The following is a 13,847-nucleotide window of genomic DNA, read 5'->3' on the forward strand; positions in this document are numbered from 1 at the left end:
TGTTGTTCTTGCTGTGATAGGTTGAGTCATTAAGATAAAGGTTTCCCCTGATGTTAAGTCCAGTTGTGACCGACTCTGGGGGTCGGTGCTCATCTCCATTTCTAAGCCAAAGAGCTGGCGTTATCCATAGACACCTCCAAGGTCATGTGGCTGGCATGACTGCATGGAGCGCCCTTACCTTCCCGCCGGAGTGGTACTTATTGATCTACTCACATTTGCATGTTTTCGAATTGCTAGGTTGGCAGGAGCTGGGGCTAACAGCGGGCACTCATTCCACTCCAGGATTTGAACCTGAGACCTTTTGGTCCGCAAGTTCAGCAGCTCAGCGCTTTAACATACTGTGCCACCAGGGGCCCCTATGATTAAGCAAAAATAAATCCTGAAAGTTCCTGCCTCTATGGTACTTAGCATAACATTTGAATCAGGTCAATATGAAAGAATTAGCTCCATGTTATACACGGTGGCACATTCTTATCAGCCTGAATATAAAATCAAGCAGTTAGTTTTGTTCTGAATTTCTTTTTTCCCCTTTGCTTTAATAATTCCATTTTACACATACAGACCAACCGAAAAGTTAAAACTTTAAAGACGTTAGAGTTTATTTTCCAACAAGCCAATCATGTGATCATTTTAGCTTTTCAATGTTGCATGGAAAGTATTATTTTGAATATTTCATCTGTCCTAATGACATGAATTTTCTAAGGCAGTTCATTAGACTGACTTGCCATAAACTAGGGGAGGCAGACAAGTTCCCTCCAGATACCTTTTACTACAACTCTCATGAGCTCTACCCATTGACTACTAGCAGTACAAAATATCTGGTGGATACTATATTGCCTAATCCCTATATGAAACAATTATCACTATTGGGAAGAAAACAAGAAAATCTGATTTTACAATATTAAGTGCATTGAATACGTGATTCAGATGTAACAATCCATTGCCAAGGAGTGGGAGAAAGAAAAAGCAAAGAGTCAATGACAGATTATTATGCTGAACCTGATCCATCAAATGCAATAAAGAAACAAAACAATTTTCCTATCTTTTACTAAAATATTTTTAGAAATCCTCTATTTCAGTGGTTCTCAACCTGTAGGTCCCCAGGTGTTTGGGCCTACAACTCCGAGAAATCCCAGCCATTTTACCATCTGTTAGGATTTCTGGGAATTGAAGGCCAAAACATCTGGGGACCCATATGTTGAGAACCACTGCCCTATTTGTTTAGAAAGACAATGTAAAAAATACAAAAGGCTCCATGCTTGCTTTTGGCTTACAAAATCTTTTAACAGTGTTTTCTTGCCATTTATGTTTGTGTTCCATGTCAAATCTGACCTACTATAAAAAGAATCGTTTATTGTTTTTAGTTGAAATATCAAAGCTATACATCACTGCAAAAAAAATCCAACCCCAAGCTATCCTATCTATTGTAGATAGGCATCGCAGTAAAAGATTGCCCTCAGTCAATGAAGAGATTACTCATTCCACTTCATCTTCATCTTTGGAAGCATAGATAGCTTGATTTCGTCTTTTTATTCTCTTTGGACCACTGTTTTCTTCTTTCTTTTCACCACTTATCCTTTTCAGCAAGTTCTCACCGGGACTTTGGTCTCCCGGCTGTTTCTTTTCATTTGATTTCTCCAGTTCATCACCCAGAGAGTCAACAGTATCATTTGGTGACACAGTCATAGAATCTGGGAGGATCCTGATATCAGAAAATGTTGCAGAGATGCTCGAAGAGTCCTCAGGCGTTGGGTCCAACGAGGTCTCTGGACCTTCATCATCAGCACTGTCTTCATCTAATATTATTTCATCAGGGTTCACAGATGATGACAAAGCAGAAGTATCTGTACTGTAGTCACTAGGCTCTTCTGCGGAGCCAGTACTGTCTATGGCCTCTTCTTCTTCCTCGTCATCATCTCCGTGTCCCAGGATATCTTCTTTCAGCTGCTGGATTTTGGCATTGATGTCTGTAAGCCCAAACCGCGCACAGAACTCTGTGGTCTGGGGATTGATTCTATGAACTGGTTCTGTGCGTTGCTGGGATGTGTTCGCATCATAACAAGCAACCATGGCGCTGAAATTATTTGGAACCTGAAGATCATGGTTTGCTTCTTCCAAAACGTCCTTGATGTCTTCTTCTGAAACACTGTAGTCCCACCTACATTAAACGCAGGAAGGTTAGACCACAAGATTTATTCCTCCTCTCTACCCACTTCAAGACAGACATCTCTCCTTCCAAAAAATAAATTCTCTATTAGTGGCAAGAATGTATATTGCTCAGAATCCAGTCAGTAATAGCTTTTCTTAGTATGTCTGAGCAAGTGTGACAGCTCTGCGAAGCCACACTTAATAATTTCAGAAGCATAAGAGACTTTGGGATCTCTATTAAATCATGTAGTCCAGGGGTGACAAGCTCATTTTCAGCAAGGGCCACGTCAACCTTATTGTTGCCTATTATTATTATTATTATTATTATTATTATTATTATTATTATTATTATTATTAGGTTTCTGTGAGTTTTCTAGGCTATATGGCCATATTCCAGAAGCATTTTCTCCTGAAGTTTTAACCAAATCTATGGCAAGTATTCTCAGAGCCATAGATGTGGCTGAAACGTCAGGAGAGAATGCTTCTGGAACATGGCCATACAGCCCGGAAAACTCACAGCAACCCAGTGATTCCGGCCATGAAAGCCTTTGACAACATAATAAAAATAGAGTCTCACTTATCCAACATAAATGGGCCGGTAGAACGTTGGATAAGCGAATATATTAGATAATAAAGAGAGATTAAGAAAAAGCCTATTAAATGTCAAAATAGGTTATGATTTTACAAATTAAGCACCAAAACATCATGTTATACAACAAATTTGACAGAAAAAGTAGTTCATTACACATTAATGATATGTAGTACTGTATTTACGAATTTAGCACCAAAATATCACAATGCATTGAAAACATTGACTACAAAAATGCATTAGATAATCCAGAATGTTGGATAAGTGAATGTTGGATAAGTGAGACTCTACTGTAATAATAATAATAATAATAATAGCCTTCAAAGTGCTGTTTGTAATTTCAAGACAATTTTAGAGGTACTGCTCCCTCTGCCCAGAACTGGCTATGTTCTCTGTGTCTGCTCTATTTGAAATGCAGAGGATGCTGCCATTTTAAAGTAAGACATCATGTTCACAAGTCTTGTATCTAATTCAAGCCCCACTATCCTGACAAAACAGAACAAACTGCAGCCTTCCAAATGTTACGGTATCAGAATTCCCATCAGCTCTAATCATGGTGCCTAAGGTAAGGAATACATGAGCTGTAGTCCAGCATCTTGAGGGCCAATCTTTACCTTATTTATTTATTTATTTATTTATTTATTATGATTTACTGTATATACTCGAGTATAAGCCTAGTTTTTCAGCCTTTATTTTAAGACTGAAAATGCCCCCCTCGGCTTATACTCGGGTGAGAGTCCTGGTTGACATATTTGGGTCAGCTTATACTCGAGAATATATGATACATTTATTATTTTTCTCTATTATTGTTGCTACTATTTCATTTATTTTACTCTATTTTTATTATTATTAATAATACATTTATTATTTCACTCTGATCTTATTATTATTGCATTTATTATTTTACATGTATTGTTTTCCTGTATTTATTATTATTATTATTACATGTATTATTTTACTCTATTATTATTAAAAGCACATAAGCACATTTACATTGAAGAAGTTGAGAAGAATTATTTGATCAGAGTTGGACAGTCTTGTCTTAAATTTGAGCTTTATGTAAATATACAAAAACTTTTAACCTACTGATGCCTCAATTAATGTAATTTTATTAGTGTCTATTTTTATTTCTGAAATTTACCATTCTCGGCTTATACTGGAGTCAATGTTTTCCCAGTTTTTTTGTGGTAGAATTAGGTGCCTCGGCTTATATTCGGGTCGGCTTATACTCGAGTATATACGGTATTTACTGTACTTATACCCCGCTTTTCTCGCCGCAAAGGGGAACTCAGGGCGGTTTAAAAACTATGGCAATAATTCAATGCCAGATTCAGGAAATAACAATAACAGTAAAACACAGTATTATAAAACTATAAAAACATATACATATCACTAATCTTTCAGATGATTGGAAGAAAGCTAACTGATGGGCAGTTACCTTTTTGGATATTTTGTGACTCCAATTTTTATTAACATGGAAAATAGTAGTGGATGATAGGACCTCAAGTCCAATTAGGTGTGCTACAGCTTGCTCAAACCTATAAATCCTTCCAGCCGTTAAAGAGTCCTCATGCGCAATACCTCATCTAGCCACTAGAGGGGGAGGCAAGTGCATATCCTATCATACCTTTGCCCAGCTTTGAACTTGGCAGTTGTTTACATACATTCGGACCTGGCAGGCCAAATTAGGTCCACGGGCCTAGCATTTGACTTATGTGAAGTAGGCACTTGGAAAACAATTAGTATCTGAGTTTTAGGCACAATGAGAATGAGTTCCTATCTTTTAACAATGTAAGGAAATGCTCCCTGACTCTATTCCTCTGGAAGTGGCGCTGGATCACAGTGATACATTCTGGCAAATCTACTAGATACAAAGGGAAATTATTCTTCACTTGGTGCATTATTTTTATGCAGTATTAAAATTCCATGATAGCAACCGGCCTTAATGACTTTAAAAGGGAAGGAGACAAAAACATACAGTAGATCAGGGGTCCCCAAACTAAGGCCCGGGGGCAGGATGCGGCCCTCCGAGGTCATTTACCTGGCCCCCGCCTTCAGTTTTATAGTATAATATTAATTGTAATATTGATAATAATATTATAATGTAATACAACATAACACTAATAATAATACCATATAATAATATTAATTATATATTCTATATTACATATAATATTACTAATAATATTACAGTATAGTAGTATAGTTCAATATAGTAATATATAATGCTAATATTGTGCTATGCTAATAATATAATATATTGTATGTACATATAATTTGTAAGCCACTTTGAGTCCCCTTTGGGGTCAGAAGGGTGTGATACAAATGTAGTAAATAAATGCAGTAAATAAATAAATAATAAATTTTAGACTTAGGGTCACCCAAAGTCTGAAATGACTTGTAGGCACACAACAACAACAACAACAACAACAACAACAACCCTAATTAACTTGACTATCTCATTGGCCAGAAGCAGGACCACACTTCCCATTGAAATCCTGATCAATGTATGTTGGTTAAAATTGTTTTTATTTTTAAATATTGTATTGTTCTTTCATTGTTCTTGTTGTTGTTGTTGTTGTTGTTGTTGTTGCTTTTGCACTACAAATAAGACATGTGCAGTGTGCATCGGAATTTGTTTGTATTTTGTTTTTCAAATGATAATCCGGCCCCTCAACAATCTGAAGGATTGTGGACCGGCCCTCGGCTTAAAAAGTTTGAGGACCCCTGCAGTAGATTCTCGAATATAAGCCAACCCGAATATAAGCCGAGGCATCTAATTTTACCACAAAAAAACTGGGAAATCATTTACTCAAGTATAAGCCGAGGGTGAGAAATTTCAGAAATAAAAATAGATACCGAAAAATTACATTAATTGAGGCATCAGTAGGTTAAATGTTTTTGAATATTTACATCAAGCTCTAATTTAACTCTGATTAAATCATTATTCTCATCTTCTTCAATGTAAATGTGCTTATGTATCCTTTTAATAATAATAGAGTAAAATAATACATGTAATAATAATAATAAATACAGGAAAGTAATACCTGTAATAATAAATAGAATAATAAATGTAATAATAATATCAGAGTGAATAATAATTGTATTAATAATAATATTAATAATAATAAAAATAGAGTAAAATAAATGTAATAGTAGCAACAATAATAGAGTACAATAATAAATGTAATAATAATAGAGAAAAATAATAAATGTAATAGTACCAATAATAATCGAGAAAAATAATAAATGTACCTTATATTCTCGAGTATAAGCTGACCCAAATATAAACCAACCAGGATTCTCACCCGAGTATAAGCCGAGGGAGGCTTTTTTAGTCCTAAAAAAAGGGCTGAAAAACTAGGCTTATACTCCAGTATATACAGTATATAAAATATCAGGGACTAAAAATATCAGGGAATACTAGATAAAATAGATGTTCAAAACTTCCAGGATCAGATGGCATCTCTTTAATGCAAGAGATCAGGAAAGAGTAAGTGATGGCAGAACCACTATGTCATGCTTATGGTTATCTCTATTCCGAAGCAGTGTCATTGTGTGTGTGTAGACACGATTAGGGTGTTGTCAAAGGTGGCTCCCAAACACTGGAATCTCCTTTTTCTTACATGGTCTTAAGAAAGAGCGTTACTGAGGTTTTATTAAAATATGCTTTTCATTCTGAGTTCGAACCACGGAACTTTATTTGAGATGCTGCTATCTAGTTCTGTTAGTTGTTCACTTGCTGTCCCATGTTTACGACATTTTTCAGGACACAGCAAATACTTTTTATTCGTACAGATAAATAATTTCTACCTACTTTTCATGAAGTCCATTGTTTTCAGGCATATTCCAGGAATTTGCAGAGATGTTGATGAGACGATTAGTAGCTTTCAAAACAGCAATCCATTCAGGATCATATTCTAGGTGAGCAGATGCATTTGCGTCATGTGGGATCTCTACAATCTATACAACAATGAAAATGAGAGAAATGTTGGACCAAAATAACTCTTTTAGTCCTCTTAACATCAAAAAAATTGTGAATTTAAAGCACTATCACCACAAAGATAACTGGACTACATTTGCGATATACAACATTTTCCATTCACAGCTGATTACGAGCACTACTATGTCTTACGTCTGGTGATACTGTGTACCAAACTGAAACATTGAGACAGTTTTACCTGCAGGAAGTCTCTGTGAGGCAGGCATTTATCCAGGGCTAGAAATTTAGTTGTCTTTGGCTGCTGATCTTTGCAATTGGTCTGTAAATAAGAGCAGATACATCACTGGAAAAATTATGGCATGTCATCAACAGCTTAAAATATATTGTTATTTGCTATCCCAGAAACACTGATTTGATATATTTATATATTATCCACACTCTATAAACTCATGTTTGTTTAAAAGTTTTAGTAAAAAAATTAACCCAAAAAACTTGGATCGACTGAGCCAGAGGTCAATGTAAATATTGTGCTTTATAAAAAAGAAACCAGCCCTTTATTGGTGGTTACAGTGCAAGCAAATGTGCAAGACATACTATAACACAGTAACGTTCTGACCTTCATCACACTCTAAACAGGGAATTCACTAAGGACTGTGACTACCAAAGAGATGTAAACTACAGTAGAGTCTCACTTATCCAAGCTAAACAGGCCAGCAGAAGCTTGGATAAGCAAATGTCTTGGATAATAAGGAGGGATTAAGGAAAAGCCTACTAAACATCAAATGAGGTTATGATTTTACAAATGAAGCACCAAAACTTCATGTTATACAACAAATTTGACAGAAAAAGTAGTTCAATACGCAGTAATGTTATGTAGTAATTACTGTATTTACGAATGTAGCATCAAAATATCACGATATATTGAAAACATTGACTACAAAAATGGCTTGGATTATCCAGAAGCTTGGATAAGCGAGGCTTGGATAAGTGAGACTCTACTGTATAAGTATTTCAATAAATTATTTACTAGTCTTATTTTCAACAAACAAGAATATCAAGAAATTGCCATTTTCCAAAAATAAGTCTGAGATTTTCCTCTCTTATTTGTGGTGGATTTGACGAGTGGGAAAAATCTTGTCTGGAGCTAGGCAATTTTATGTCTTAAAGATACGTAAGTGGATTGACAGCGCCAATATGTTTTTATACTAAATTCAGGGCTATGATGTGCTGTTGCCAATAACAAAAAGGTATCAGTTTCCAACTCAACAGAAATCTGGTAGTTTAACAATACTGGCTTGGATCGTGAGTAGTCTTATGCTAACCAGAGCATTCTGTGCTCCATGAAGGAGTGTTCTTGCTGTATGTGGTGGGACAGACTATTTTTCAGTTCTATGGAAATTGTTCTTCTGTATTTACATTTCTGAAGCAATGTTGGGTGAGCTACTAACAATCTCCCTCCTTCTCCAGCTCCTTCCATCAATGGGAACCTTTGACTGATAACTTGTCCTTTCATGAATAGAAAGTGTCCTCTTATTTTGGAAAGGAACTCAGGCTCCAATCTTGGATCCCTTGGGAAATTTATATTTTTATAGTTATAAGCTATGCCGATACCTGTCTGCTGCAAAGCATTATTTCAAAATATCAGCCCATAATTATTTATCTTATACTCCTATCTTCATTAAAAAAAACTGTCCACCAGTGCACACACCAATTTCAATAGCTGCAAAGCTGGATAACTATGTTTTATTTACCTTATTTATTTATTTGCTACATTTATAGGCCGCCCTTCTCACCCCGAAGGGGACTCAGAACGGCTTACAAATTAAATTTACATACAATATTATATTATTAGCATAGTACAATACTGGCAATAAATTACTATATTGTACTATATCAATATATTGTAATATTATTAGTAATATTACATGTAAAATATAATATATAACTAATATTATTATATTGTAGTATTAGTATTATATTGTATTACAATATAATATTATGAATATTATATGTATATACAATGTAATAATTATTATATATTATTGTAAATTATATTGTGTATATGTGTGTGTGTGCATATATATATAACTAGCATAGCATGTTATTATTACCTTGTGCTGCATCCATGCTGCAAATTTCACATGTAAATGGGCCGAGAACCAGTAGGTGGGCTTCAAGTGCTCCAGGAGCTCTGAGGCAGCAGGGCTCCCCAAAGTGTTGCTCTCCACTTCTTGGAGGAAGAAGGATTTCTTTTTAAGGAGCAACTTCTTGTTTCCATAATGATAGATACTTCTTGGCCAGTCATGGGACATAAATATATCCATAGGTTGTTTTAGCTATTAGGAATGAAAGGAACGCAATACAAATGAGGCACAACTGCCTTTACAATAAAGTAGCAGAATATTACATAATGTCAAGAACAATGTTAAAACATTATTATCTTTCGTTCTCATGCGAAACTGTTTGTATGCTGAGATGGGGAATCTGTGTCCCCCCAGGTGCTATTGGATTACAGCTCCCACAAATTGTTGACAGTAATCCAAGTTAAAAAGGGCTTACAATGTCAAGAACACATGGAAATGCTCAAGTTCTCTCCCGCCACCCGCATTTTACTCAGCCTAGTCTCCTTTCAGACTCACACATGTTTGTCTCCTCTCCCTATAAGGTAATTTAGGACAGATGAACCATATTTTATGGCTGCAATGGAATATACTGACCTGCTTTAGCTTAAAGACTTCAATGTTTCTTACATGGTAGACACTTCTTATTGTCTGCTGGTTGTATGGTGGGCATTCAAAGTGACCTGAAACAAGTCAAAGAAGCACCGAACTGAACAAACTAGTTATAGTAGTCTCACTTATCCAACATAAATGGGCCAGCAGAATGTTGGATAAGCAAAAATGTCGGATAATAAGGAGGGATTAAGGAAAAGCCTATTAAACATCGAATTACGTTATATTTTACAAATTAAGGACCAAAACATCATGTTTTACAACAAATTGACAGAAAAGGCAGTTCAATACACAGTAACGTTATGTAGCAATTACTTTATTTACGAATTTAGCACCAAAACATCTCAATGTATTGAAAACATAGAATCATAGAATCATAGAATCATAGAATAGTAGAGTTGGAAGAGACCACATGGGCCATCTAGTTCAACCCCCTGCTAAGAAGCAGGAAATAGCATTCAAAGCACCCCCGACAGATGGCCATCCAGCCTCTGCTTAAAAGCCTCCAAGGAAGGAGCCTCCACCACGGCCCCGGGGAGAGAGTTCCACTGTCGAACAGCTCTCACAGTGAGGAAGTTCTACAAAACTACAAAAACATTGACTACTAAGAGGCAGATTGCGTTGGATAATCTAGAAGGTTGGATAAGTGAAGGTTGGATAAGCGAAACTCTGCTGTATAAAAATAAAGGCTATGTTACCCAAAACCCTTCAATTCATGTAGTCTCAGTAATAATAAAATGGCTAGTGACACAAGACTATCATTTAAGCATCTGTATCTATGTTGGGACTCTGATGCTTAATGTTGTGAGTTAACATATCATGAAAGAGTTGAGCCTTAAGGCCTGGATGCAAACTTCCTTTATGTCTACCATCAGTATTCCCTTCAGACATCACATAGTATAAATATTCTTGTACTATCTGCTTTATGTGGGACATGAACTACACTGACAAAATGCTTGCTACAAGGAGGGGGAAATGTTAACCATGGCTCCCCTTCACATCTGAACCAGACCTCAGAAACAACAAAGACAAGCCACTTGCATGCAAAGAGATTGATAGCAAAAAAATCACACTACAATGTCGTGTTTGTTTTAAATCTGAGCATGCAAAATTACACCTAAACATACCTTTTCTGTAATCATGAGATTTGAAGATGCCAGAAAGTCCACCAATCCTTACACCACGATACTTGACTACACCAGCATAACCTGAAGGGGAAGAAAGGTACACTGATGAACACGTGCAGTTCAATCTATATATATAAAAGAGTGATGGCATCAGGGCAGCGGACAAAACAACAAAACTACAGGCCCCCCAACCTCGAAATTTGACAACACAACCCATCATTCACGGCTCTAGGTTGATACAACAAAAAGAAAAGAAAAATAAAGTCCTAATTACAGGGAGAGGAATAATAGTTTTTATCCAATTGCTGCCACTTTGAAGGCTAAGCTCCACCCACTTGGTCTCCTAGCAACCTCCTCAGCCCAGGGGACAGGCACAGTTAGGCCTCACTTAGGCCTCTTCCACAGATTATCAGATTTGAACTGGATTATATGGCAGTGTAGATTCAAGGCCCTTCCACACAGCTATATAACCCATTTAGAATCTTATATTATCTGCTTTGCACTGGATTATCTTGAGTCCACACTGCCATATAATCCACTTCAGTGTGCATACTAAACATAAAGACAACTATACAACAGACATTCAATACCACCACTACCTCAACAATTTCTCACCAACACCACCAGACAACACCACAGCAACGCGTGGCCGGGCACAGCTAGTGTTATATATGAAAGCTAATGCATACACTTATCACAAATCACTCATTAGCCATTAAACCCATTGGGCCATTGACTTCATCACCCCAACCTACCTCGCAAAGATATTGAGGATTTTTTTATGGTATTAGAAGCAACCTGAGAACATACTGCAAGCTCACTCCATCTCACGGATTCAAACCGGCAAGCTTCAGGTCAGCAACCCAACTTTCAGTCAGCAGTTCAGTCGGCACAAGGGTTTAACCCACTGCACCACCATGGCTGATATATTGGGGATAACATGTGTCGACAGCTATAATGCCTTTGAGGAAAGGTAAGACACAACTACAACCAGTAATACGAAATGCTCTTTTGTCTCTTTTTGCAACCAGTAATTCTGTTCCCTCTTATTCCACAGGTCTCTTAACTCCAATCTTACTAAATGATTAAGACTGCAAGTAAAATTCAATACCAAGGTAGTAGATGTTGGGTGCCACCCATCCACCGTACGGTAGTTCCTGCAAATGGTTGGAGGCTTCATGGTTTCCCCCAATAAAGATGGTCAGGACAGGGGCCTTCTTCTCTCCTGAGTAATACCTAAGATAACACAGATAAAGACAAAGAATTTAGTCTACATCTTTGCACTTGTTGATGGTTTTAGGTCAGTGGAAGCCAGAGGGCCAGTACTAATAAACTCAGTTCAAATAAATTTGCATATTGCTGTTGCAGGATGAAAAGATGAGATGTAAATAAAGGAACAATAACAACTATTTTTGTACCCTGCCTCCATCGCCCCAAGGGGACTCAGAGCGCTTTATGAGGGAAAAGCAGAAACAGTCACAAAGAAAATGCATACAGTAGTATTTATTCATAATATATATATAGGTAAAGGTAAAGGTTTCCCCTGACATTAAGTCCAGTCGTGACCGACTCTGGGGGTTGGTGCACATATCCATTTCTAAGCCGAAGAGCCGGCGCTGTCCATAGACTCCTCCAAGGTCATGTGGCCGGCATGACTGCATGGAGCGCCGTTACCTTCCCACCGGAGCGGTATCTATTGATCTACTCACATTTGCATGTTTTCAAACTGCTAGGTTGGCAGGAGTTGGGGCTAACAGTGGGCGCTCATTCCGCTCCCGGAATTTGAACCTGGGATCTTTTGATCCGCAAGTTCAGCAACTCAGCACTTTAAGACACTGCGCCACCAGGGGCCCCAATATATATATATATATATATATCCACACACACATATAAAATTGTTATTATATTGATTTGGGATTATTTATTTTATGGAATTTAACTGATTTTTAAAATATCATTGATGTTTAATTCTAATATTTGTTGATTTGTAGATTTTAAAAGGTATTGAAATGCTTTCCACGTAAGCCTCTTTGAGTCTCCTTGTGGAGAGAAAACGGGAGTACAAATACAGTAGAGTCTCACTTATCCAACACTTGCTTATCCAACGTTCTGGATTATCCAACGCATTTTTGTAGTCAATGTTTTCAATACATCATGATATTTTGGTGTTAAATTCGTAAATACAGTAATTACTACATAACATTACTGTGTATTGAACTACTTTTTCTGCCAAATTTGTTGTCTAACATGATGTTTTGGTGCTTAATTTGTAAAATCATACCCTAATTTAATGTTTAATAGGCTTTTCCTTAATCTCTCCTTATTATCCAACATATTCGCTTATCCAACGTTCTGCCAGCCCGTTTACGTTGGATAAGTGAGACTCTACTGTAAACGACATTATTACTATTATTATTATTGTGCTGACGAAGGCTTTCATTGATGGAATCACTGGGTTGCTGTGAATTTTCCGGGCCATGTTCCAGAAGCATTCTCTCCTGACGTTTCGCCTACATCTGCGGATGCCTGCCACAGATGAGGGCGAAACGTCAGGAGAGAATGCTTCCGGGACATGGCCTGGAAAACTCACAGCAACCCTGTGATTCCGGCTATGAAAGTATTTGACAACACATTGAACATCATCATAATCATGATTATCATCATCACAATGGCGTTCTCACCGGGCGAAGCCGCCCAGCTGGCGGTATTTGGCGGGCACGGCCATGCAGCGGAGGTCTCCGGCGTCGCGCACGGCCTGGAAGTCCCCGGCGCAGAGGAGCAAGTCGGGTAGGGCCTGGCCGCGGCGCTCTTCCAGGAACTGCAGCGTCTCGTAGAGTTTGTCCAGCGCGCCATGACAGCAGCCCGCGATTGCCACCTTCATCTTGCCCGCTCTGCGCAGGCGCACTGAAAATCTCCCCTTGGCATCCTTTGCGCAGGCGCCGGCGGAGAGCAGTCATTGGACAGACCAATACAGGCGACTTCCTTTTCCGGACGCAAGTAAAGAAAGGTTTCCCTCAGAAGGAAGGATCACGAAAGACACTGCAGAGTAACTCAACCAGAGAAGTCAGCCATAGCAGAGCACTCGGTGAACCAACCTCGAGACATCATATTATTTGAGAATACAGAAATGCTGGTCCACTCTCACAACCACCGTGTCAGAGAAGCCACTGAAATCCACAAGCATGTGGACAATTTCAACAGAAAGGAGGAAGCCATGAAAATGAACAAAACCTAGCTACCAGTATTAAAAAAACAAAAAACAAAAAAAACTAAAATCAGGACAGTCAATAAAGAACAACACTCAGAAA

At 37.7% G+C, this 13,847-nt stretch overlaps 1 protein-coding gene across 1 annotated transcript; it reads right to left on the reverse strand.

The window, feature by feature from the left end:
- Positions 1-574: 574 nt before the first annotated feature.
- On the reverse strand, positions 575-13,460 carry dbr1 (debranching RNA lariats 1). Its single transcript, XM_003224932.4, has 8 exons — positions 13,221-13,460; positions 11,651-11,775; positions 10,540-10,620; positions 9,398-9,483; positions 8,792-9,016; positions 6,919-6,999; positions 6,555-6,700; positions 575-2,158 (listed from the first exon to the last, which is right to left on the reverse strand). The coding sequence occupies exons 1-8, from the start codon at positions 13,418-13,420 to the stop codon at positions 1,477-1,479; spliced, it is 1,626 nt and encodes a 541-aa protein (XP_003224980.2). The 5' UTR covers positions 13,421-13,460; the 3' UTR covers positions 575-1,476.
- Between the last annotated feature and the right edge of the window lie 387 nt (positions 13,461-13,847).

Source organism: Anolis carolinensis, unplaced genomic scaffold (genome assembly GCF_035594765.1).
Source record: "Anolis carolinensis isolate JA03-04 unplaced genomic scaffold, rAnoCar3.1.pri scaffold_10, whole genome shotgun sequence".
Lineage (NCBI taxonomy): Eukaryota > Metazoa > Chordata > Lepidosauria > Squamata > Dactyloidae > Anolis > Anolis carolinensis.